Source organism: Tiliqua scincoides, chromosome 2 (genome assembly GCF_035046505.1).
Source record: "Tiliqua scincoides isolate rTilSci1 chromosome 2, rTilSci1.hap2, whole genome shotgun sequence".
Taxonomy (NCBI): Eukaryota; Metazoa; Chordata; class Lepidosauria; order Squamata; family Scincidae; genus Tiliqua; species Tiliqua scincoides.
In genome coordinates, this window is record NC_089822.1 from 23,407,021 (window position 1) to 23,433,212 (window position 26,192).

Consider the following 26,192-nt stretch of genomic DNA (forward strand, 5'->3'; position numbering starts at 1 on the left):
GCGCGCGCCCGGGGATTCCCCCTTCGCCGCTCGCAGAACGTTCGGGATGGTTCCGAGTGACGTCACGGGGAGGCTGCGGGTCTGCCCGGCCTTGAGCGCCGCGCAAGGAGGTGCTCATGTTTAGAGCGGGGGGCCGCGAAACTTCTCCTTCGGGGGTCCTTGAAACCGCCACGCGGCCTCCGCCGAGCCAAACTCGGAGCAAGCGAGCTAGCGCGCCGAGTGTTGTAGACGTTGTGCGCGCGCACCGGCCCTCACGCTCGCTCCTCTCGCCGGTGACGGAGGCGCGAAGTCTCGCGAGGCCTGGGGCGCGGGGGCATCGCTGCTGTGCGGCTGGGAGCGGCGCCATTTTGGGACTGGCTGACTGGATCGAGGAGTTTGTGCGCGCGGCGGGGGAGCGGCGGCGGCAAAAGGAGCTTTCAAATTCGGGACCCCGCTTGGGAGCTGCGGGCTGCGGGGCCGGGATTTGACTGACCGGCCGGCCGGCAGGCAGGTCAGAGCCGCGCCGCCCGCCCGGAGCGAGGAAACAATGTTTGTGCGGAAGGAGGAGGCGGGGGAGCGAGAGCCCGAGCCCGGGCGAGGGAGGCTGGCTCTGGGGCGCGGGCGGGCAGGAGAGCAGCAGCCCCGCCGTCCCGCCCCCTTCCCCCGACAGGCGCCTCTGGCCTCGGCTTCCCTCGGGGAAGGGAGGAGAGCAGGGACGGCCCCCGACTGTTTCCTTGCCAGGCACAGACCCAGGACTCCTCCCCTACCTGGGAGGAAGCCCCGTCGGCTCTCGTGGCCGTTACTTCTGAGTAGACAGGCGTAGACTTGGGCTCTGAGGCTGCAGTCCCGTCCACTCTGTCCTGGGAGGAAGCCCCATTCACTATAAGGGCACTTACTTCCGAGTAGACAGGCACAGGCTGGGCTCTCAGGCTGCGTCCTGTCCACACTGCCCTGGGAGGAACCCCACTGACTATCGTGGGACTTACTTCTGAGTAAAGGGCCTGGGATTGGGCTCTAAGGCTGCAGTCCTGTTCACATTTACCTGGGAGTAAGCCCCATTGACTGTAATGGTACTTTCCTCTGAGTAGACATGCATAGGATTGGACTTCAAGGCTGCCATCCTATCCACACTTTCCTGGGAGCAAACCCCATTGACTAAAATAACTTCTGAGTAGACATGCATAGGATTGGGCTCTTACCTGGCCATAAAATGGGAGGAGGAGGAAGAGTGAAACCTTGGCAGGAAAGGTGCTGGCTCATTTGCTTTCTTTCTCATAGGTAGACATTGAAAGCTCTTTCCTTCTGCCCCCCCCTTCCTTCCCAGACTTCTGCGCTTTAGTTGCAGCTCCAGCCTGTGCACATTTACTCTAAAGTAAGTCCCCTGTTTAGAGGTGCTTGCACTTGGGTAAGCTTGTGCACAAGATTGCAACTGTAACTTCATAGTTTCAAGGTTTTTGTTTTGCAAACTTTGTTTTTGAAACAAACAAGAAGTCATTTTTTTTTGGTCTAGACACACTTGGGGCAAAACTGGGGGCAATTTTGTTGTTTCAGTTTTATTCAGTCTTCTGTTCATGAAACTACTTTTTACTCCCAACTGCCCTTTCACCAGCTGCTCTTTCACTGTAGAGTAGAAGGGGTTTTCTCTTCTGTCTCTCACCTCCCCCCCCTGTTTACATGTGTTTTTAGCATAACCTCTGTGTTTTGTTGCATTTTTAAAAAAGTTTTTGTATTTTTTTTTGTCCACCCTTCATGGGTTTCGAAGGTGATCCTGTTAGTTCTTTGAGAGTAGACTAATAACCAAGCATATCTCTGAGGTTTATAGAAAGCAGCAATTCATAGTAATGCATCTTTCTCTGTTCTTCCAATCTCTTTATTTAGGTGATTTGGATCCTGAATTTAAGCCTGGATATTCTGCCATCTATTATCTCAACTTTCGAGGAAAAGCTAGCTGGATGTTGGCCTTTAGTCCCTGCTTCAATTGAAAGGAAAAACATAGACTAAAAATGAAGTTGGGATTATAACCTGTTCAGTTGCTCTTCCGCTTCAAAAATTTCTGAAGTCTGCAGAACTCAATTTGAAAAGCTCATGAACTTTTGAGATCCCATCCCTCTAATTCAAGACATCATCTTGGACTGATTTTTTGCCCATATGGAATGAATAATTGATTAAACATTTTTGTTTCTGCATGCTGCTTTCAAAAATTATTTTTGCTTTCTTGCTTAAAAATTTCTGGCAAAACAGAGATTGACTTGTGTCAACTAGGTCTAGATTCTAGACACTAGAAGGTTACATTAAATGTAGCTCCTAATTCTTCTAATCTTGATTTAGAGATTCATAGCTTAAAACCTTTAGGTAGTCTGGCATGGTGTTTATTTTCCGGTGAAACCAGTTTCCTAAATGAAGAAACTAGAAGCTTGTTTTTTTCATTTGCATTTTTTGGTGTTTTTTTAAATGGTGCAAAGAAGCAATATGGGAATATCCAGATAGCTGCTGGGTGCAGATGCTTGAATTGACTCTTTGAAATGTGCTTCACTTTAGATGTGGAACTTGACTTTTCAGTTCTGTTTTTTGTGTCATAAAGAGTTTATTATTTTTTTTCTGGAACTGATGTTCATGATAGTAAGATGTACATGGAATAGAAAAGAGAACAAGCTTCAAGAGATAAGATGAGCTCTTAAAACCAGACTTGTCTGACTTTTGGATATAACTTTGTGGAGTCCTTAAATGTGAAGAATGGGTAGCTGATTTCCAAGAGTTGGTCCTGTATTTACATAGCTACGGATGTAGTAATTTAAGGAACTCGGGATATTATTGCAGGGGAAGCAAACTGGAAAACATAAACCACGGAGAGTTAATGCCAATCTGTGCAGTTCTCTTGGATTTTGTAAGTATTGTATTAAACTTCCATTGACCTAAATCAACTTGTTGCAAATGATAAATATAGTATCGTATTGAAGGGATTCAGGTTTATACATGTGTTAATAGTAATTGTTTAATATCTTAAGTAAATGGGGAAAAAATGACATTAACACTTGGAGAAATATAGCAATGCTCTTTAAATAGTTTCCACATTACATTGATTCTGCTGTAAATGTATAGCCTGATCTTACGTGTGTTTCCTTGAAAAGTCTCAGCAAGTGAATTTACTTTATAACAGGTAGACTTAGAACTGCAGCCATAGTAGTGCACAGTAAAGGTCATTTTTAGTAGAACTTTGTAAAACTTCTAGAGAGGGACTGTGTTCTGTTTAGTGTTGCATATGGATATACAGTACAGTGAACACATAATTTAACAGACCTTTATAACAAACTTTGAAAATAATGGACTCTTCACATTCTGCTGTCCATTAAATGAGGGAGCACTGCAAGGTAGGTAAATGTCAGAAGGGGCTCAGGGCAGGCTTGCTTACCTTCTAGGGCTCCCTGTTTGCTGGCACTGCTGCTCTTCACCCTTGACCAGAGCACTCTAGGGATGGTCCTCAGGAAGTGGAGGAATATCTCCATTTGTAGAGCACCCTGGTCAAGAGCACGAAGGGAGAGTGAAAGCATTGTCACTGAGGGAGTCTTGGAAGGTAGGTAAGCCTGCCTTCAAGCTCCCTGCTTACACTTATCTACCTTAAAGGGCTCCCTCCTTGCTGCTGCTCTTCTCTTCATCACGGTGCTCTAGAAATGGAGGTGTTCCTCCATTCTTCAGGACACTCTGGTGGAGAAAGGAGCAGTAGCACCAAGGGAACTTTTTAATATAAGTGCCTGAACAGGCTAAAACAACGGATGTCTTTAAATTGAGGGTTTACCATAAAGAAATATTTTTATGGACATGAAATATGCTAGTTGAAAGTTACTGTGAACAATTTTAGTTTCATGGAAGGGAATCACAATCCTTTGCAAAGCTTTCAGCTGCTGTCATTGCTTGTATCCCTGTCACTTGACATATGGCATATGCATGCACCTTTGTTTTACTTACCCCCAAAAGCCCCTCAACTTAACTTTTAAAATGGTTTTTGTTTGCTGGTAGAGTCGTTCACCAGGGCTTTGCTAGGAATGTAGAGTTAACTGCCCCTCCTTGTCCTGTGAAAGCTTCTTATGTGATGTACTTGAACTAAATTGTGGGGAGGGGAGGTCCTCTTAATGTTTGTGTAGCACTGCTGATGGCTAGTGCTGTGTTGGACTAAGGGCAGACTGTGCTTGCTCTTGGAGCTTCATGGCTGATAGCTTCAGAATTCCTTTAACATACAGGCGGGGTGTCAGTATCTGCAAGGGTATCTATTCTTGGACCCCCCCCCCACAGGTACCAAAAACTGCAGATAATGAAATCCTTGGTTTTGGCCCCTTTAAAGCCTCCAAAGGTGACCAGAGTGGTTTCCAGAGGTTAACTGAAAGTGATGTTTTTAATGCATTATAAGGCATTGGGAGGTACAGGAAAGCTCCAGAAGCCTCTGGAAAGCAGTAGCAAACCATTTTTTTCAGCCATTATGCAGAGGCAGATATGCAGGGCTTCAGAAATTCCTCCAGAGGTGACTGGAGTGCAGCATCTGAGGGTTCAGGTGGAACCATGTCTGGCTCAGTGCAGATCTGTGTCTGGCTCAATGCAGGTCTGTGGGACCCATGTTGAGCCAGATCTGTGGATATACAATCCACAGATAAACAGGCTCCACCTGTTTGCTTTTTAGAAAACTGCTAGATGCAGAAGAGTCTTTTTTTACTTCAAGGATTTACAAATTTTGCTTGGCTTTTGTATCCAAGCCAAAAATTATGAACTTCAAGATCATTTTGCCCATCTCCTTGTCCTGACCAATCTCCTGCTTCCATCTCCTAGCTTAGACTTGGGGAGGGGATTGCTTTGGCACTGGTTGCTGAAGCATGGTTCTGTTATTCAGTACCAAAGCAGCAACTGAAATTCCCCTCAAGCTTGGCGATTGGAGATCTTTCCGGTAATTAAGTTGTGAGCGCTCACAAGGGTGATATGGAGAATTGCGAACTGCTGGCATGATAAAAAGGAAAATTGGAGTATCTTTATTGTGACAGTGAGCATACAGTACATACATACAACGAGCATACTTTTGTTGTAATTGCATTAAACTATGATACCTTAAATTTTCCTTCAGGTTTATTGTCAACAGAATCCAGTGCTGCCTCAAAGAATATATAAAATGGACAAAGCAACCTAGTTCAGAAGTAAGTGACAGTTGTTTGGGCTTTTACCATATCTTTCATGTTTATAAAGTCATGCTGATAACAGTTTAATCATTAAAATACTAGTAGTACTTAAATTCAAGTATCTTTATATTTTGATTTTGTATGTTAGCAACTTTTTCCCCAGTTCTACTATAGTATTGGAAGTTGTTCTAGTGACTAACAGTGTCTTGATAATACTGATACTTTGACTTATTTTTAAAAGTTTTGCTTGCTTTTGGGTATTTAGTATTTCTATTCAGATTTAGTTTTTCTTTTGTTTGTCTCCTGCTGTATCAGTGCAGCTCCATTCTCCTTGTCTTCTGTGTTCAAGGTGTATATGCTGAGTGTAGGCACCTCCCCCAATTGGTTCTTGAAAGGAGAGACCTACAGTGGTTACTGATGATTTTGTAGATCATTGAATTAGGGGCAGAATGGTTGACAGCTTTATAAGGTATTCAGACTAGTTCTTTACTTGTGTGCAGACTGACATAAAGTTATTCGCTTGATGTGATGGAGTTCTGATAGTAAGAATTGTTGGTCCTTGTTCTTGGGGTTGAATTAACAGTCAACCCTTTTTTGGTACTGTGAACCAAGAAAAAGGGAATTATGCAATACAGTTTTGAATGTGCTTACTTAGAAATATTTCTAACCTAAAAGGAATATACTTTATAGTAAGTGTGTTTAGGATTGCAGCCCAAGTTTCCTTAATTTTAATTGCTACTTGAAGTAGGGCATCTAAGAGATTGAGGCCAGGATATAAAGAGGCATATATGGAATGTTTCCACTGAGTGAGCATTAGAACATGCACCTTGACTGCTAATTGAACTTTCAGATTGTTAAAACAATTTGGACGTTCTCTGGGGAAATCATTCTAAACAGTAACAGGAAAAAATTGTAAGTCTTAGGATGTCAAAAACACCCTGAATCTGTGCTAAATTTTTGCTTATGAAACTGAAACCTTTGTACAGTATTATATTATGGGGGTTCATTAGTTGTGCCTTTTAGAGTATCTTGTGGTTATTTAAAAATAATACTATTTCTGCTTTTCTTACTACTGTCTGTGAAGTCATAGCATGTTCTGGGTTGATGTCTGTCACATTTTTGAATTTTTTTTGTTGGTCTGGATTGATTGCATCAATGAAAAAGCAATTACTGGTGTACACCCATATTTACAGAGATCCATTCTATGGATATCCATTCGCAGATATGCAAACAGCGGATATGGGGGATGCTTTTCTGAGTGCCTTCCTGTGTTTCCGTTAACATGTGTTTGAGACTTACCAAAGTGAAAATGGTCTTGCTTAACAGGGTCACTATAAGCATACAAGCTTGTAGCGAGTAATAAATGAGAAAATGAGCACTGTGTGAGACCGCACTACAAGAGACATGACTAAGTATAAAACAGGAAATTGACACCAATAGGTCTGCACTAGCTAGAATGCACTTCTCTTATTGGCTTCAGTAGCTGTCAATTACACCCAGGACAAATTATGCTGTAACAGTGGTAAAGGAAGCAGCCTTTTGGGAGGTATTACTGTATCTGTATAACTGGAAAATTGATTTAAACTGTGTTTTTCTTGATAATTTAAATCAATTCAGTTTAAATTGTTTTTATATCAGTCCATGTGGTTGAACCATCTTCCCTTCTGTGACTTGATGTGCTGAAGTTTGTGTTCAGGAATAGAAAAGGATGTGCACAGGGAAGTGTAATGAACAGAGCTGCAGTGCTCTGTGAATTGCCTCCTTGTTGAGGAGGGCATATAACACAGGCCTACAAAATTGAGGGTCAGAAAAGTTTTCCCCAAACTTTATGGTGGTTTGTTATGAATTTGGGGTGCTGATTCCAAAAATGGCATCCGTTTTGCCCTATCATGTCTAGGTTTGGAGATATAGTATAGCCTCATTACTGAATGGTTCAAGCAGCTTCCTCATGAGGAAGCCATGGTGTAGGCTCCCTCATGAGGAAGCCACTTGAACCATTCAGTAATGAGGCTATACTATATCTCCAAAACTAGACGTGATAGGGCAAAACGGTTGCCATTTTTGGAATCAGCACCCCACCAGGAATTGGTGTAACGTTTAAGGGAGCAAAATGTGTATTGGCCTGTGTAATGAGGCAGTGGGAGTACATTCAGTCCCACAAAGAATTAAGAAACAATGGAGGTTCGTTCATAGAGAGAATTCAACTCATCTTGTTGGTTAAGGTAGACTCTACCTGCCTCATAATGATCCCTTCCTGAAATGTCATGCATATTTCTTGGTATTCTGGGTCCACTGCACCATCCAAGAACATGGGTGGTATTTCTCCCCCCCCCCCATTCCTTTCATTTAATGTTATATTTTGTTACCTTTCTCCTCCAAAATCCCATTGTATTTTTGAATTGCTTGGTTGTTCAAGATCAAATCTGTATAAACATATACCATATAAACAATTGTTTTTGCACATGCAGATTAAAAAAAAAAAGATATTTTCCAGACCATTACACTTCTTATTTTAAGCGAGAACTCATGTAGCATAGTGGCTTAAGGGGATGAGGCAAGTAGTCCCTAGTTAAACATTGTCTCAGTCACAGACTCACCATGTAACCTTTGTAAATTATTACAGTAGCCTCTGTGACCCACCCATCGTGTATGCCTACTGTATGATGTTAATATTAATCTATTTTACAAGACTGCTTTAAGAATTAATGAGATAACATATGTGAAGTTTTTTTCAGTGTTGTGATATACTTGTATTCCATCCTTCTGTCAAGACTGCTTCTACAGGGTTATCTCAATTCATACAGCATTGAGAGGTAGATTAGGCTGAGAGGGTATCTTCATTAAGCTCTTTCTGAGCAGGTACTTGAACTTAACTCCCCAGCCCAAATCCAGCACTTTTCCTCTCCATCTTTGGTTTCTCAGGTGGTTGTGCTCTAATCCAAAATGGATTGCAACAGTGGTATTGCCACCTATTTTTCTTTTTTGGTGTGTATTTAGGATTTTTTTAGAATGACTGAAGCAGAGAGGTAGAAGAGAATTTTTTTGTATAGAAGAAGGATTTTCAGTGATCACTACTTTTCTCAGCCATGCATGACAAACGGTATTCACCAGAAGCCCCATTTTTATGGTGGTGATCAGAAGTTTAAGAGTCCTGCCCCTCTTGTGCAGAAGCAGGAAGATGGGCATGTATCGTTGAACAAATTGGAGCTGTAGGTTGTAATTAAAATGAGTCCTGGGTTTCAATTGATTAAATACTAGACAAGACTACATTGTCTCTGAATTTGATTGAGATAGTACTATGTGCTGTTTATAGTAGATTTGATAGTACAAAGTAAATTTTCAGAGCTTGTATTTGCTTGTGTGCAACTATTTGTTTACATTAACTACAGATTTGAATGTGAATTGCTTCTGTTATCATGTGAATTATTTTTGTTGAAACATTCTATTACTCCTGTGATTCAGTTTTTGAGATGTAGAAAAGTGAAGCTACATACAGAGATTCTATCAAAATTAGAGTTTACAGTGCAACCTTATTATCCACAGATTTTTCACCCATGGTTTTATCACAACGCAATGAGAAGGGCCCTTTAAATTAAAGGGGAAAAGTTGTTTAACAATAACCCTGTTAATGCAAAATCCATCAGTCATTCTCCAGGCACTTATAACAGCTTCACTCCAAGGCAAGCGTCCTCTCCTTTTCCCAGAATATGTGAAAGAATGATAATCACATTGCATACTTTCCAAGGGCTGTGCTCTGAGTCTGTGCTCTGAGCGAAGGGGGAATTATTGCCTCAGAGTGTAGCCTTTTTAAGCACCTGGAGAGAGACTGATTGATGGGTTGTCTGCCTAATGCCTCTGTCTTGCATCACAAAGGTAAGCAAGGCTGTTTTTATATCGACTAGCAAAGGGACATTGTTTTTTAAATGGATTTGCTTTAATGTGATTTTTGGGAACAGAACCCTCGTGAATAATAAGACTCAACCTGTATTGTCATGCAAATGTCTGTGTAAAGCCCTTAAATTCATGAAGGTATTAGATTTAATTTTGTGGAAAATAAACTGGTACTAATATTTCAATTTTTAAGTGTTAAAAGGCAGAACTCAGGATTGTATCCTCAGTTTAGCTAGTTGTGACTACAGGAATTAGTCATGACCAAGTCCCTTTTGAAATTGCTGGGATTTAGGATACAAATTAGAAAATGAAAACTTAATGTTTAAATTGCCTTTGGTATTTCAGTATCATTTGTACAATTTGTAATGTTTGATTTTTCTTTTTGCGTAAGTATTCCTCTGCAAAAAGGAACTGCTTGCATTGTATGAAAGACCAGCTTGTTGAAGGTTACATGGGAGCTATCTGGGAGAGCTTTGAAATAGAATTCCAGATCTTCAGGTTTAGCCTTACGCTTTGCACTACTTATTTAATTAGAATCTGGTTAAACCAGATGTGCAATTGTTGCCTGTGGTTGGCTTGTATTGGGTAATCCAGCTGGATTTATGGGATCATAGTAAAGGCCTTGTTAGCAGGGAGTGATGGCTGTACTCACTTGTGCTTCTTTTGCTTCTCAGTTCTACCAACTTAGCATTTATTTGGCTGAGCACTTGTAATGCTTGTAATGCTCAGTACACTCAGCTGGCCTCTCCCTTTTAGATTTAGCAACCTTCTAAGGCTTGCAGAGGGAAGGAAAGTCACAACAGTATGTGTACACTCATCTCAACATTTTCTTTAATTTCCAGTTTGTCCTTTAGAAAGTATATGCCAAGCAAGGAGCTGAAGATGGTAAACTGTGCTGGGAAAAAGTGTCTTCTTCACAATGGCCACCCCAGACGTGAGCTGTGTTTTTTTTGCCTGGCATGCTGTTCAAAGTGTGCAAGAGCGGAAAGATGGGAGATCAGACACAAGAAGTTTGCCTCATTGCTTATTGAGCTCTGTTTGCCTGTCTTTCTTGCTCTAGGAAGGGTTTTCACTGAGATGGAAGAAGGCAGTTACTTCCTGATTTGGAGTTAAAGTTTCCCAAGTATCATAGTATTTTTCCATGTTTATATAGTGTTGTGTTATGGAGGCAGCTCATGAGATTCTACCTTAAAGAGCTTTTCCCCCCTTTAAGGCTAGATGGGCTAATGCAGATTTTAAAGGTTAGTCATCTAGGCAGAAGGGTGGTGGTTGGATACACACTCATTGTTTGGTAGCCATTTAAAGGTATCACAAGTGATCAGGTAAGTAACAAGTGTGGAACTGAATGGTGATTTGTCATATTTGTTTTCCTTTAGGAGTACTTTTTGATATGTTGTGTCATGTATAATTTACTATTCTGTACTATATTGTAAAAATAAGTGGTTAAAGATCTGAGACATGGCCAGCTAAAATCTTAGAAGCTAAGGAAAGGACCTCTTTCTTTAGGGAAGGAAGTTTCCTGTCAATAGTAGTATGTCATTGGAAGGAAGGAAGAATAGTTGTCATCTCACTTTAAGGTAGAGTTGATGCAACTTTATGGGCCTGTCCAATTTAAATATGTTAAGAATTTTGAAGTATGGGTAATAAACAAGATGAGCATGAACTTCTAATATGTAGAGGTAAGTTTGACTTGATAGGTATAGCTGAAACCTGGTGGGATAATGCTAATGATTGGAATGTAGGAATGGAAGGTTATCACTTTTTGAAAAAGATAGAAAGGGGGGCTTGTGTGTTTGAGGGGTAGCATTGTATGTTTAAGAAAGGGTACACTAGCACAGAAATCAGTCAGAATGGACATGGTAGCCCTGTGGAGACCATCTGGGTAAAAGTTAGAAAAAGAAGTAAAAATATTGTCAGTTTGCTACAGAATGCTTCCCAAGCCAAGGGAAGGGTATGGATAATCTTTCTCTGACGGAACTTACAGGTATCAGAAGGAAACATGAGTCAGTAGCAGTGGGGGACTTCAACTATCCTTTGGGAGTCTTATCTCACATAAAGCAGGGATGTGCCAACAGCTTTCTGATGTGCCTTAATAACTGATCCTAACAAATAGGGAAAAAGTGATTAGTGATGTTAAAGTAGTTGGGTGCTGGGAGGTGGGGGGGTAAGGAACCTTGAAATATTGGAGTTCTCAATCTTATGGGAAGCAAAGGGCACCTATACATCACACCTGTACTTTAGATTTCTGGAAGGCTGATTTTAATAAGCTCTTGAAGGTAGGTAGGATCTGAAATGCTAGGTAGGATTCTTCGGTTAGATATAATAGGAAAAGGAGCCCAAGACAGATGGCAATTCCTAAAGAAACAGTTACTGCAAAACAAAATACCATGGTTGCTCTGAGGAACAGCATGGAATAGGTGACTATTACAGGCATGCCCCTTATCCACGGGGGTTCCGTTCTGGATAGCTGAAACAGATAGCTGAAACCAGGATACAGGCAAATGCCTGTCCCTGTTGTCCCAGGGGGGCCACCGCCCCACTCAGGGGGTGAGGGGAGCTCTGCTCCTCTCGCCTCTGGAGGGGGTGTGTGCAGGGGTGCACACTCGGGGAGTGGACCCGATCCACGAATATGAGGGCCCCCCTGCTGATTTGTTAGCATTTATTATCATAAAGCAGGGGTGTCCAAACCTTTTGGCAGGAGAGCCACATCATCTCTCTGACACTATGTCGGGGGCCAGGGAAAAAAGAATTAATTTACATTTCAAATTTGAATAAATTTACATAAATGAATACATTAGAGATGGAATTTGAATGAATGAATGAATGAAGGTCTTGCAATAGCTTAAGGCCTATAAAAGAACTTGCACAAAGCAAGGCCAGCCTTTCCTTTGCTGCCACTGCTGCATCACAGAGGTGAAACAGCAAGTGATGGAGGGATTCCTCATCCCACAGCTCACGTGAGAGGTCAAACAGTTGGCCGTCACACTGAGAGCAGTTGCATCCGGCCAGCGTGGGCTCCAGCACGTCTCCGGAGGGCCAGAGGCTCATTGGAGACTGGGGGCTCCCTGAGGGCCTGATTGGGGGTCCTCAAGGGCCGCAAGTGCCCCCAGGGCCGGGGTTTGGGTACCCCTGTCATAAAGGATTCCTTAACTAAGAGTAGTTTGGCAATGGAACTGATTACTAAGGGAAATGGATGAGATGCTCAAAGACTTGAAGTAGAGAGTTTGATTAGATGACCTTGAAAGTTTCCTCCAGCTCTGACTAGAAAACACTTAAGTATTGTACCATTTTTATAGAGTCTTAACAAAGCACTTTTAATATAGTTGGAATTGTGTTTGTGTTTAGTTAAGAATTGCAAAGAAATACTCCCAGTCCAACTTAAAAGCAAGTAGGTAGTGATGGAAACAACTTTCTGCTTAATAAAGTGTTAAAACAGGATATACCTAGGTCTTCTACCAAATGCATGGTATTTTTTTAAATTAAAATACATAAGAAGGCCTGCCCTCATGTCTATGCCATTTGTATTCAGTTCTGTATAGATCAGTAGTCAGCATCCTTTGATGCTGAACATTGAAAACAATGTAAGGCTTAGAACCAAGTATATCAAGGTGTATTGGTGAAATCCTTGCTGGAGTAGTAATAAAATATTTTATATCTATTGGGGTTGAAAAGTAGACCAGAATCAATAAAAAGCTGAATTTAATACCTTATGATTGGAAAAATGTCAGTAAACCTGTTCCTGAACCTTGCTGTATTCTTGTGTTGTAGCTTTGGTAGGAATTATTCCTCAAATGCAAATAATTTGCACTGGTTCTGAAGGAAAATAGTGGAATAATCTTGTTCCTTCAGTGCTTCAGATGCTCAGTTGATTTTGATCATTGGTTAGGGCTAGAAAATGTGTAACCTCATTGAGCTGCCTAGGCTTTTTCCAGCTTTGGTGAATTGAGTCCTCCATTGCTCTTATTTGATTATCTCTATTGCTGTATTTTGCACTACAGTTCCTTATGCCAACCCCAATTCTTTTCCCCCTGATGGGCTGTCCAGCTACAATTTAATGACAAAAGTGTGAGCTAGCTCAGGTAATGCATTGATCTTTTAATCTTTGGCTAGATTGTTTTTGGGAAAAAGGTTGCTTTAGATCAGGGGTGTCAAACTCCTTCCATACAGTGTACTGAAGTTAGCATTCATGGTTTCTGCTGAGGGCCAGAAGTGAAGTCATTAATCAGGTGATTACCAGAAATTTGCACTTTGTTTTTACTTTGGAACTGATTATCTGCAAATGACAGAAGAGAAAATCTGGCAATCTTGATCATATTTTCAAGAGATGGGAGAGCCAGATGATCACACGGGTCATCCTTTTGGCAACCCTGCTTCTGATCAGTGTTCCCTCTTATATTTCCTTACCTTGTGGAGCAGTTAATGACCTGAGCAGTACACAACCACTGTCATCTTAAAATGGACAAGGCCAAACTGATCTCTAGGCCATAAGTGAGATACTGCTTATGCATCACAACTACAGCGGTCAGGTAGCATGTTTACATAGAATTGTCTTACATGACATAACTATATTTCATGATCACTTGGCTCCATTGTTCCAAACTGACAAAAATATCCCCCTTCTATTGAATGCTAGGTATTTTGCGAAAATGGTAACAAACCCTCTGAAAACACAGATTTGTACCACAAGCCTATGCATGTCTATTCAAAAGTATATCCCACTGAGTTCAGTGAGACTTGCCTCTAGGGAAGTATGTATAGGATTGCAGCCTTAGACTCTAAATAACGGCCCATTACCAGAAATTCCAGCCCTACCTGGGCATGCCATGGGTTGAAGCTGGGAGTGGGTTCTTATTAAACTTCCTTGAGATGTTGTCTTCTGGGTGGTACTAATAAAGATATTGCTATATTGTGACTCTTTGAGGTTCCCGCTTTCTGCTTCCCAGCCCAAACTATGTCTGATCTCATAAACCTCTACTGTCTTCCTCACACCATATCCCCACCCCCTTTTTTCCCCAAGCTAAAAACCCCCAGATTATTTTGGTAGCCCTTCTTTACACCTCTGTACACAGTTCAGGGTTGTTTGTACCTTTTCTCACAATATCATTTTGGAGATGAGGTAAACAGAAACACACTGATATATTAATAGGACATAACCTGACTCACTTTTATCAGCGATCTGCACTCATGTCTGACCTCTCTTTCGCTGGGATGAGGGCTGTTAGAGAACAATAGGAAGAGTTGTGCCCAGCAACTTTTTTTCAACTTTCCTGTTACAGTGGAGCAGCTGAAGGCTGGATAATTGGGAGAGCCCAATTATCACTCTGGCCTTACTTGCTTATCAGACCAGTGGGCCTTATGTCTGATACCCCTGCTTTAGAATGATAAACATCATACAAATGTTATACAAATTGTGATCAGTGCATCACTTCTAGCATTATATAAGTGAGCAAGGAAAGTTTGACTAGTTAAAAATAATAGATCTGGAGATCCATCAGTGTAGTTGTGACACTTATAGGTTATGAGGGGAAAGTGCATCACTTGTAGGTCAACTTACATCCTATCTCCTGCATCAAGAAATGCCATGATATGGTTCTGGAAACCGGAAGTGCCTACAAAAAAGGCTCTGACAGGCATTCTGAAATGCAGGGAGGTTAAGTGTGATCTCCCTGGCCTAAGAAAACGGGTCATGGCCACAGATTTATTGACTGTTTTTGGCATCTGTGGGGGTTCTGGGAATGAAACCCCCATGGATGCTGAGGATCAATCTGTATTAGGTACGAGCACTGTAATGCAGACAGATTTGCCTTGGAATTCACACAACTAGTAATGGGGTGAACGTAGTCTACAGTAGTAGGGCTGAGCAGCTGAATTCAGAAAACAGTTTTGTTGGGGTATATCATCTGCTTGCTGTATTGTACAGTGGTACCTCGCATAACAAATGCCCCGCGCAGCGAAAAACTCATAGAATGAAAGCGTTTTGCGAAGTTTGGTAACTCAAACAATGAATTTTTATGACCCGTGCTTCGCAAGACGAATTTTTTTTTGTTTTGTTTTGGTTTGACTTAAGGGGGGGATCTTCATGCCAGTTTATGATCCCGTTCACCCTAGTAAGGGGAGGATCTTCATGTCAGTTTATGATCCCATTCACCCTAGTAAGGGGCGGATCTTCATGTCAGTTTATGATCCCTTTCACCCTAGTAAGGGGTGGATCTTCATGTCAGCTTATGATCCCTTTCACCCTAGTAAGGGGCGGATCTTCATGTTAGCTTATGATCCTGTTCACCCTAGTAAGGGGCGGATCTTCATGTCAGCTTATGATCCTGTTCACCCTAGTAAGGGGCGGATCTTCATGTCAGTTTATGATCCTGTTCACCCTAGTAAGGGGCGGATCTTCATGTTAGTTTATGATCCCCTTCACCCTAGTAAGGGGAGGATCTTTATGTAAGTAAGTCCCATTGTGCTTGCTCCCAGGAAAGTTTGCACAGGATTACAGCCTTCAAACTCCCCACTCAGCATCCCCCCATTGCTCATTCACCCTCTCACTGCCCCATTTCCTTCACGTTTCCCCCCATGATCATGGCAAAAGCAAGCAATTGAGTGCAGCTGCTCTGTCCTCCCCAGCTTAGAGCACAATCCTGTGTGTGTCTCCTCAGAAGTCCCATTGTGCTTACTCCCAGGAAAGTGTGCACAGGATTACAGCCTTCAAGCTCCCCACTCAGCATCCCCCCCCCGTTTTTGAAATCCTCTGTACAGTATGTATGCCTTTAAAGAGCACTTAATAAACACTTTGTAAACCAAATTTGACTTTGTTCTGACTTTTCTTGCCCATAGGAATGCATTAATTAAATTTCAATGCATTCCTATGGGAAAACGCGCTTCGCAAAACGAAAAACTCGCATAACGAAAGGACTTGCGGATTAATTTCGTTATGCGAGGCACCACTGTATTTGGAATTGGTACCATCTTGTTAATATCCATGGATGTCTGAAAATCACTGCTATATTTGTGCAGAACTGAAAAAAGTAAGCTTGTGTGCCTTGATTTTCCACCATCCCTTACCTTTTTAGTGTGTTTGTGGTAGCATTTTAAAATGTATCTTTACAGCAGTGACTAGAAAGTTTTTGCAGTGAGACTCAGTGCTCTGTCAGTCATATCAGGTTATTCAGAAGTTTTTCAGATTGCATTCTTTCTAGTCCACCTTTTCACCTGTAGAACTTGCAGGTGTTAATGGGTTTAGAATTTTGACTTCAGCCTGTTTTCCTTTCTATAGCATACAGGTTAACGGGTTACTAATTTTATTTGGGGAGGAAAGAATTTTGACAAACCAACACAGCATCATTTCAATCACTGAAGTATCACTGAAATCCTTAATCCTAATAAACTGTGAAATAGTAGCTTTTTGTCGTTCTTATAGAGGAGGATGTGGACCTTTTTCTGTGTCCAGGGTGGAATAAATGTGGCCATAGAGATCAGTTCCTTTTATGAGGGCAGTTGAAATGAGTCTTTGGGGAATGCATAAATATAGGACTACCTTGCATAAGTGGCTGTTTGATCTTAATTAAATCATGTTTATATCCTGTCTACCTCTTGAGAAGCTCAGTATATGGTTCCAGTAGTAGAACGCATTGTGTGCCTAGACCATTCACTGGGCATGGTGAAAGCTATCTCCTTTTTATTGTTTTATATTGTTGATTATGAGCATTAAAAGCTATTTTCTATGTATAGTACAATGCAGCATGTGTCAGTGATATGAACAGCGGTATGCAACGTGCTGTATTAAAGATTTGTGTGACCAGCATAGTTACAGGATCAGGAACAATCAGGGTAGGGAAGGAAGATGCAGTCATCATGGAGACCATATTTGTGAACCCTGTAGAGAAGACTCAATTAAAAAATATGTCCATGAATTTCAGTACATTTTTACTTAATAATAATAATAATAAAACTTTATTTCTATCCCGGCCTTCTCCCCAAAGGGACCCAGGGCGGCTAACAACATATAAAACAGATTAAAACAAATTTCACAAACAGATAAAAACATATTAAAAAACACATTAGCAGAACCCATAAAAACAGTAGTCAGATAAAAGTCAGAATAAAAGAGCATAAAACAGCAGTTCTTGGAGGAATCAGGCCTGTAAAAAAGCAACTAAAAGATCTATAAAAGATGTTAAAAAGGCCATGAACTCAGAAGGCTTGGTTAAACAGCAAGGTCTTCAGGCCTCGCCGAAAAGTCTCAAGAGAGGGAGCCATTCTCAAGTCAAGGGGAAGGGAGTTCCATAACGTTGGTGCCACTACTGAGAAGGCCCTATTTCTTGCTGCCGCCCCACGTACCTCCTTAGGTGGCGGCACTTGTAAAAAGGCCTTCTCTGATGACCTGAGAGGATGAGCCGGATTGTACGGGAGTAGGCGATCTCTAAGATAGCCTGGCCCAGAGCAGTATAGGGCTTTAAAGGTCAAAACCAGCACCTTGAATTGGGCCCGGAAACGAATGGGCAGCCAATGTAGCCCCCGGAGAAGCGGGCTGACAGAGTCAAACGGCCTAGCTCCAGTGACCACACGGGCCGCCGCATTCTGCACTAATTGCAGTTTCTGAACCGTCTTCAGGGGCAGCCCCACATAAAGCGCATTACAATAATCTAACCTCAATGTCACCGTAGCATGGATCACCGTGGCCAGGTCTGCACGATCCAAGTACGGACGCAGCTGGCGCACCAGCTGAAGTGATGACATTAAGCAGGAAGTGAAGTCATTGTTTTTAATAAATCACACTTTTTGGAAGTCAAAAGAACTCCAGATCTTTTTAAAATGTTCTTTGAATGTTTTGTCTTTAAGTTATGTTCGAGTTTTGAGGGTTTCATTGATTCAGCACTGAGAACAGCATTGCACAGAACACATTGTGGCTTCTCTATGCCATTGCTGATCAAGGTGATAGCCAAATTTTACATAGTCTTTGGAATATTTGTTTCTTTTCCGCTCATGCAGAGACTCATCTAGGCATGCACAGGGAAGGTGTGGCATGCTCGCTTGGAGAGAGATCTGGGAGAGACTACCACATGTGATGAGGCAAAGGCACAACTAGTCCCCCCTGCAACCGGAAGCATTGAGGAAGAGGCAGTTTAATAGGGAAACTTCTTCCTTAGCCAGAAATTCCACTCGTCCCAACTGCTGAATTTTGCAAAGCTAGCCTGCAAAGGGGTCCCAGTAAGTGCAGGGAGAACAATATCTTTCGTAAGGATAGTAAAGAAAGCATACTTGCCACAAAATGATTAGTCACTCCAAGAACAACTGCTTAACACTAAGGCTCTCGGTGTGTTTTCTCTCCCGCCTCATGTTTTCACTAACCATGTTCTTAAGCTCTGCCTTTCAAGACAGATATTTTTTTTCAAAAGAAGCTTCCAAGAAGGTGGTGCCCAGCTTTTCAAGATGGTGATGCCAAGGTCTCTGTGACCCCCTGAAAATTGACTTGCAACCCCCCCTGTTAATTTTATATGCTGTACAAGTTGAGTCTCATTATTTGCAAGGTTTCCATTCCAAGAACTCGTGTGGATGGCAAAAAACGCACTATAGCAAATCAATTTAAAAAGCAAAGTTTGCTCTGGTGATTTAAAAACAGCCTTGATGACCTTTGTAATGCACACAGAGGCCATCAGTCTCTCTCCAGGCACTTAGGCTTCACTAGGAGGCAGCAATTTTTCCCTTCACCAGGAGCCCCAGCAAGGGGGAAAGAATGGAGAAGGTGATAATGGCTGCCATTTAGCCTTCTTTCATGTGCTCAGGGGGAAGGAGGAGTGAAGCCTGCAGAGAATGATTGATGGATTGTCAGCTGGCTGCCGTCTCTGGCATTATTAAACAGCTGTTTTCCTTTAATTTAAAGGGCCCTTCTCATCAGCTTTGACATAGAAAAATCTGTGGATGCTTATACCTGTAATAGCTTGTATGACTATCTCTCTGCAACAGTAAAAAGCAGTTTTTTAAACTGTGATTTTAAAGGGGTTCATTTTTCCCTTCTCCAGGGATCAGCACATTCCTTCTCATTTGCAGGGGCCATTCGTGTTGAGTCAAATCCATATATAAAAAATCCGTGTATAACAAGGCTGTATCTGTATAAGTATTTGAAGTTTTCCTAATAGCCAGAAGTATTTGAATTAAAATATTTGATCTGAAAAAGAATTCAGTAAAACACATTTAATGTGGTTTAAATGTTAAATCAAATTAAAAGCTTTTTGTAGAAATTATTTTTGTTGGAATACTTGTGCAGGCTTAAAGATAGTAAGTAGTAGCATTACAAACACTTCTAGCCTCCCTTGCTCACAAATGAGTCTGTTCTCTATGTGTGTTGGAAGTGAAACCAAAGTTAATCAGAGTTTAGTTTTCTCTCACTTACAGTGCGAGATGGAATAAGTTTTTGTTTGGGCAATGGAAATCAGATGAAAACTAATGAGGTGAATTCACAGCTTGATTTTGTTGGAAAGATTTTCAGATTCTTTTACTGACGCAATGCCAAACAGTCACAGACCTTTTAAAAGGGTTTGGAGGCTTCATTTCTACACAGTAAGTGAATTATACAAGCCAGTTGATTCAGTTTAGATACAAATGTTCACTCTTCTTTCCCATCCTGTTCCTCAAAGAACCACACCCAGAAAATCACATTAAATAACGTGGAATAAACAGGTTACCCATGTGACACTGTATGTCACTTTCACCTTCTTATTGGGCCTATTATGACAGGTTTGGTGCATGGTCCTAGTTCTAATTAGGAGGTCATTCTGCCCTGCATTTCAAAATATTCCTGGCCCACATCTTTAGTTATACAAGATCCTGGAATCTTCCCTTTGGGAAAGTTATGATCTACATGTTCTGTCAACCATTATCTCTTTAGGTCACTTTGACATAATGACCCTCCTATCCTATTTTTGAGGGGAACAACAGTCATTCTCTTTGGCTCCAATTTCAGTTATTTTTCTCTAACTAGAGAAGATAAGTTAACCCTCTAAAATCTCTATCAATTTTTCATTTCAAATGTTGCGTGTTGCTTTTATCCTAACCTCTGGTTACAAATGAATAGTGCTGTATCTGTATGAGACCCTCACATTCTTGTTCAAATTTTGTTCTACGATTTTGTCTTTCTCAGAAATACGTAGGAAACATTTCAGATTATTGTTAAAATGGAGATCTCAATTTTTATTAAGAATATTAGAAACAGCTTTTCTCAGGAGTAGTTCGTGGAGCTTTTTACGTAGCAGAATATTTAGACAGTAAAATGTTAACAGATTTCCAATGGCTTCTGGTTGTTTCTGTGCCTTCAGGTGTTTGCAGTTGCTATCTGGGGATAGGGCCTTTCTGGCAGTACCTACTTTGTGAAACATCCTCTCAAGGAATTTGGCACAATTTATTTTATTCTTCAGGTGGCAAGTTAAACAGTTTGCCTGGATATTTTGGTGAAGAACACATGATTACTCTGTTTACTGTATTGTGTGTTAACTGTATTGTAGTTTTTCCTTTTTGCTTGAAAGCTACCTTGTGTAACCGTTGAGGTCAAAATGTACAAAAGAGATAGTTTAGCAAAATATTCTACATAAGAATACATGTCACTTACCTGACAGGTACTTGCCATGAGGTGCTGAAGCCTTGTTTCACTGATTTGGAGAGACCGAACCTAAATGGCGCAGCATGACTTTGCTCCAGCCTGGCTTAATTTTCCTACTCCACCATCATCATCAAAGGTATGGTTCCTTTTTGCTTCCTTCGTTTATTTTTTAATAACAACAACAACAACTCGGTATTTATATACCGCCTTTCTGATCATCTGATTACTCCTCTGACTTTATTCAAGGCGGTTTACATAGGCAGGCATTTCTAAATCCCTCAAGGGGTTTTTTACAATCATAGAGGTTCTTTCTTTCAAGAACCAGCAACATTTCAGAATGGATCATCCTGGTTTGGTCTCACTTCTGGCCTCCAGTTCTCCCATGCAGGCTGACAAGCAGCTCCATCTCTCACATGGAGGGCAGCCAAGATGCTTCTTGCTCACACCAAGAGCAGGTGGAATCACTCAGCTGGGCTTGTCAGCTGCGTCAAGGTCTCACCATTCTCAGCCCCATTCGGTGTCCTCGAACTGACTACCTTCTGATGTTATCTTCGGGCTAACGGAGGCTCTACCTTCTAGACCAGACCTCCTGCCCACTTTTCACTTTTTTATACTGCCCTTTCTTCGAGGAGCTCAAGGTGCTGTACATGGTTCCTTCTCTCGCAACAACCCTGTGAGGCTGAGAGATAGTGACTGACCCAAGGTCACTCAGGAAGCTTCCTGGCTGAGCAGGGATTTGAACCTGAATCTTCCAGGTTAAAGTCCAACCCCAGAATTACTGTACCATCCTGGCTTCCCTATGACTTCAATTGTGAGAACTATGCATATGTAGCTGGAATGCCACAGTCTTGTTCTATTTGAAACACTCCAACTGGAGGGTGAATCTTGTGTCTGTGTGTGTGGGGGTCTTTGAGCATTTGTGAAGTAAAAAGCTGCTGTCTTGATTCTGTAAGCAAGCAATACTTTCCTGCTTCTGTTCTAATCCAATTGTTTTGCATCTCACAACAGAGTAGAAAGGATTGAAAAATCATAAATCAACAAAACTAATTTTGATTACAACATCCAGGAACTTTGATAGAACACCAGCTCCACCATGTGCTGAAAATGCAGACTGCACAATTGCATTTTGAAACATTTTCAGAAACTTTTATCTAAATAGTATTAAATGTAGTACTAGGCATTTATCAATATTTTGAGGTAGCCACTGCTTAGCAATACCTGAGAACCACAAAAGGTGTACTGCAAAGAAGAGAGAGTGCTTAGCATTGGGGTTTAAAACTTCAGACAGAGCCACAGATAGCTCAACTTTCTAAATATACTAAAACTGACCGGTTTTGATCAGAAACTTGATTTGATATACCTATGCTCATAGCAGAGGAGAATACCAGTAATTGAGTATCCAGTGGCATCCTCTCAGGTGTCTTAAGTTCAACCTGTAATAGTACCATCTATTGGACCATTAAATACGTGTACTATGGCATGGTAGTCCCCAACAGATTCAACAGGTTAAGGATCAACACGTTGCCTAAAGGAACATAAGAACAGCCCCACTGGGAGCACACAAGACAACAAGAGACCTGCATCCTGGTGCCCTCCCTTGCATCTGGCATTCTGACATAGCCCATTTCTAAAATCAGGAGGTTGCACATACCCGTCATGGCTTGTAACCTGTAATGGATTTTTCCTCCAGAAACTTGTCCAATCCCTTTTTAAAGGCATCCAGGTCAGATGCTTTCACCACATCCTGTGGCAAGGAGTTCCACAAACCAACCACACACTGAGTAAAGAAATTTTTTTTTTCTGTCCTAACTCTCCCAACACTCAACTTTAGTGGATGTCCCCTGGTTCTGGTGTTATGTGAGTGTGAAGAGCATCTCTCTATCCACTTTAACCTTCCCATGCATAATTTTGTATGTCTCAATCGTGTCCCCCCCTCAGGCGCCTCTTTTCTTGGCTGAAGAGGCCCAAACGCCGTAGCCTTTCCTCATAAGGAAGGTGTCCCAGCCCAGTAATCATCTTAGTCGCTCTCTTTTGCACTTTTTCCATTTCCACTATATCCTTTTTGAGATGTGGTGACCAGAACTGGACGCAATACTCCAGGTGTGGCCTTACCATCGATTTGTACAACTGCATTATAATATTAGCAGTTTTGTTCTCAATACCTTTTCTAATGATCCCAAGCATAGAATTGGCCTTCTTCACTGCCACCGCACATATTGTCAAGAAATTGTCAAGAAGCAGAACAGAGTCTTGTTTAGCTTACAAATGCTAATTGCTGGTGTAAAACCTGAGAGATGCAATAGCTCAAAAGAACCCAACAGCTTTCCCTTCTACACACCTGCTTTCTGTGCTGAGGGGAAAGGTCAAAAGAGCAGATTATCGATACCCTTACAGCAGATACTATTACTGATATAGGTGGGAAAATACTGTCCACCTCCTTGGGCTGCTCCTGGTTGGACGGAAAAAGGTGGGACATAAATCTGTTAAATACTGCTGAATTTCTCTGTAGCTTTAATGACTTTAACCCAGTTTGTCTTCAGGGTAGAATTTATCATTTGAAGGTGGTTATGGATGTTTAACTGTCTGATTCCAAATTTAGAAATAATTTGAAAGGTGCTTATAATATCAAACATTTCTTCCACGTTAACACTTGGTGGTTTGATGATAGTTGCACTAGAGTTGCTGCCATCCTCATCTAATTATTTGTGTTCACTTTCAGTCATCCTTGAATTTTGAGAAGCATTCCGAAAGCTTGTCATGGACAGAGAATCGTTATGAAGTTAACCGTAGGCGGCATAATTCTTCTGATGGATTTGACCCTAGTAATGGCCGTTCAAATGGAGGTTTGTGTGTAGTCTCTGGATAAGGTGTTGGCCTATTTATCTTTGCTTATTTTGTCTGCTTTTGATATTGCTAATTTGTAGACCCTATGATTGTACTGTGTAAGCATTCTGAATATTTCATTGGATATACAGAAAACTCAAATATTCATTAGTCACAGAGCTACTCTTTAGGCAAAGAGCAGGTGATCGTTCTTCCTGGTCATGCTACAAACAGTGGAGTGTTAATGAAAATATGCCTTTTGCTAATTCAGATATTAGTGGCTCTGTGCTCCTGAACAATACTGAATACAATTTTAATATCCTGTCACGATGCATCTGGTTGCTTAGGCACTCACAACAACTGAAGAGTGGAGTTATTTAGGATGTGGATCAAGGGACTCTCACCCCTTCTATCTCATGCATGAATTCTCACCACCTGTTGGCTTTGGTATTAATTACATGTTAACCATTGCCAACACAGTTGAAAATAAAAATTGGTATAGTCTTAAACTCTCTCTTAAACCCTGGCTTTAATTAAATTTAGTTTGGGAACATAACATAATATAATAGTAATAATAGTAATAATAGTAATAATAATAATATACAGTATTTATATACCGCCTTTCTTGGTCTTTATTCAAGACTTTATTCAAGGCGGTTTACATAGGCAGGCTTATTAAATCCACGCAGGGATTTTTACAAATTGAAAGAAGGTTCTCTCTTTCAAGAACCACCACATTCAAGCTGTTACACTCCGATCTGGTGTAACATTCTGGCCTCCATCCTCCCACGCTCCGAGCAGATGGAACAGCTCAGCTGCAGCTTGCCAGCTGCTTCAAGGTCGCACGGTGCCGGTGGCTTCGAACTGGCGACCTTGTGGATGTTAATCTTCAGGCAAATGGAGGCTCTACCCTCTAGACCAGACCTCCTGCCCTAAAAAACATAGGCTTTTTAAAAATTAAACCCTCTATGTATGGTGTCCACAGAAATTTGTACATGGCAGGAAAGAACATATGCCATCCTACTTTCCAATTGCTATCACTCAACCTAATTTTCTTGACCAGTTCATACCGGCCCTATCAGAGTCTAGCCCAGACCAATTTTATTTTTCTTATCTTTCTGCAGGTTAAAATTTTGTTCTTTTTGTTCTAATTTTGTTTTTAAAATTTTGATTTCAAGGGCATTTGGGAAGAAAAGAGAGAAATAGCTGGCGTTCACAAGGCAGAAATGGCACTGAAAACACAAATCACAGAGGGGGATACCATGGTGGAGGTTCACGTGCTCGCACCAGCAGCTTTCATTCCGGAAAAAGCCAAGGATTGCATGAAAACAATACGCCTGAATGTGAGATGCTGAAGAAGGAAGATAAGGAAGAACCCAAACAATTCGAAGCTGAAGATTTTGTAAGTGAATCATAATAAATTTGTGCACATGCAGAAGAGAGCTAGCACTCTGGGAAGCTAAAATTCAGGTTCTAGATATTTTCCAATAGATTCTAAAACTGTCTCCCTTTTTCTAGCCCTCCTTGAACCCTGAATATGAGAGAGAACCAAACCAGAATAAATCATTAGCTGCTGGTGTTTGGGGTAAGAGTTTTGAACTTAAGTACAGTAATGCTTTGGAATGTCATTTTATTGTAAATTGCAATAACATTGATGGGCTATATTGTACAACATACTATATATTACTGTATAGGTGCTTTATTCCTTAACCAGACATCTGAAATCCAGGCATTTTTGTCCAAGACTTTTAAAAAACTTTCTGTAGCGTGGACACTACAAGACTAGCATGGACTTGTGCTCATTCCAGCATACAGTGCAGGTATAGGCTGTAAGTTCTGTTCTCTGCTCTGTGGTGTCTACCTGTTCAGATGTTGTTGAAAAATGTCAAAGAGGCCAACAGACACCCCTATGGGAAACTGCGAAAAGAGGAAGCATTTCTCATTATATGTATTCCTGCAATTCTTCCAAAATCCAATTACCTTCCCATCCCAAGCAGTCCGGATAAGTGATACACAACCCGTATATTGTACTATATAGTATGATATACTGTATTGTATGTTGCTAGTACTTCTATTTTGTCATATGTATATATTGTCCATAATAATTTGTTCTTAAATTGTGTACTGCTTTACATTCTGTTTTATTTTGATTAGTATCAAAATAAAACACAATGTAAAACAATACACAAGTTTCTTTAGATTGTTGATAAAGAAATGCCAGTATTAAAGATGGGTTTCTACTCCCCTACATAGTGATCCTGAACAATGACTTGGCTGTTTTATCTTTGTTTATTGTAAGTTTTTATGTTTATATTGCTGCCATTCAGTGGATATTGTTTATGCCAATAAAGGTTAAATAAATAAATAAATAAATATTAAAGATGGGTGGGTCGAGGTTGTGTATGTCAAATGCAATGTTTCCTCAACTTGTTTATCCAATAATTTCTCAGCATGGCTGTATGACAAATAATAGTTCTTCAGTTTTCCTAGCTCTGCTTAAGTCTAAAACAGGGTTGCCCAAACCGTGGCCCGGGGGCCACTTACGGTCCTCGAGGACTCCCAGTCCGGCCCTTAAGGAGCCTCCAGTCTCCAATGAGCCTCTGGCCCTCCTGATACTTACTGGAGCCCGTGCTAGCCCAATGCAACTTCTCTCAACATGAGGGTGACAGTTTGATTTTTCGCATGAGCTGTGGGACAAAGGCTCTCTCCACTGCTTGCTGTTTCACATGAGTCATGCAGCATCGGCAGTGAAG

General features: G+C 41.2%; 1 protein-coding gene across 1 annotated transcript in view; it reads left to right on the top strand.

Annotated features, from left to right (window-relative positions):
• The first annotated feature begins 321 nt into the window (after nt 1-321).
• Nucleotides 322-26,192, top strand: part of GPBP1 (GC-rich promoter binding protein 1) — a 34,249-nt gene continuing 8,378 nt past the window's right edge. The window contains exons 1-7 of the mRNA XM_066617817.1: nt 322-490; nt 1,858-2,863; nt 5,084-5,153; nt 20,633-20,752; nt 23,336-23,459; nt 24,618-24,841; nt 24,958-25,024. Of these exons, the coding sequence (XP_066473914.1) occupies nt 20,690-20,752; nt 23,336-23,459; nt 24,618-24,841; nt 24,958-25,024 (478 nt within the window). The 5' untranslated portion in view covers nt 322-490; nt 1,858-2,863; nt 5,084-5,153; nt 20,633-20,689. The remainder of the gene's footprint in view (nt 491-1,857; nt 2,864-5,083; nt 5,154-20,632; nt 20,753-23,335; nt 23,460-24,617; nt 24,842-24,957; nt 25,025-26,192) is intronic.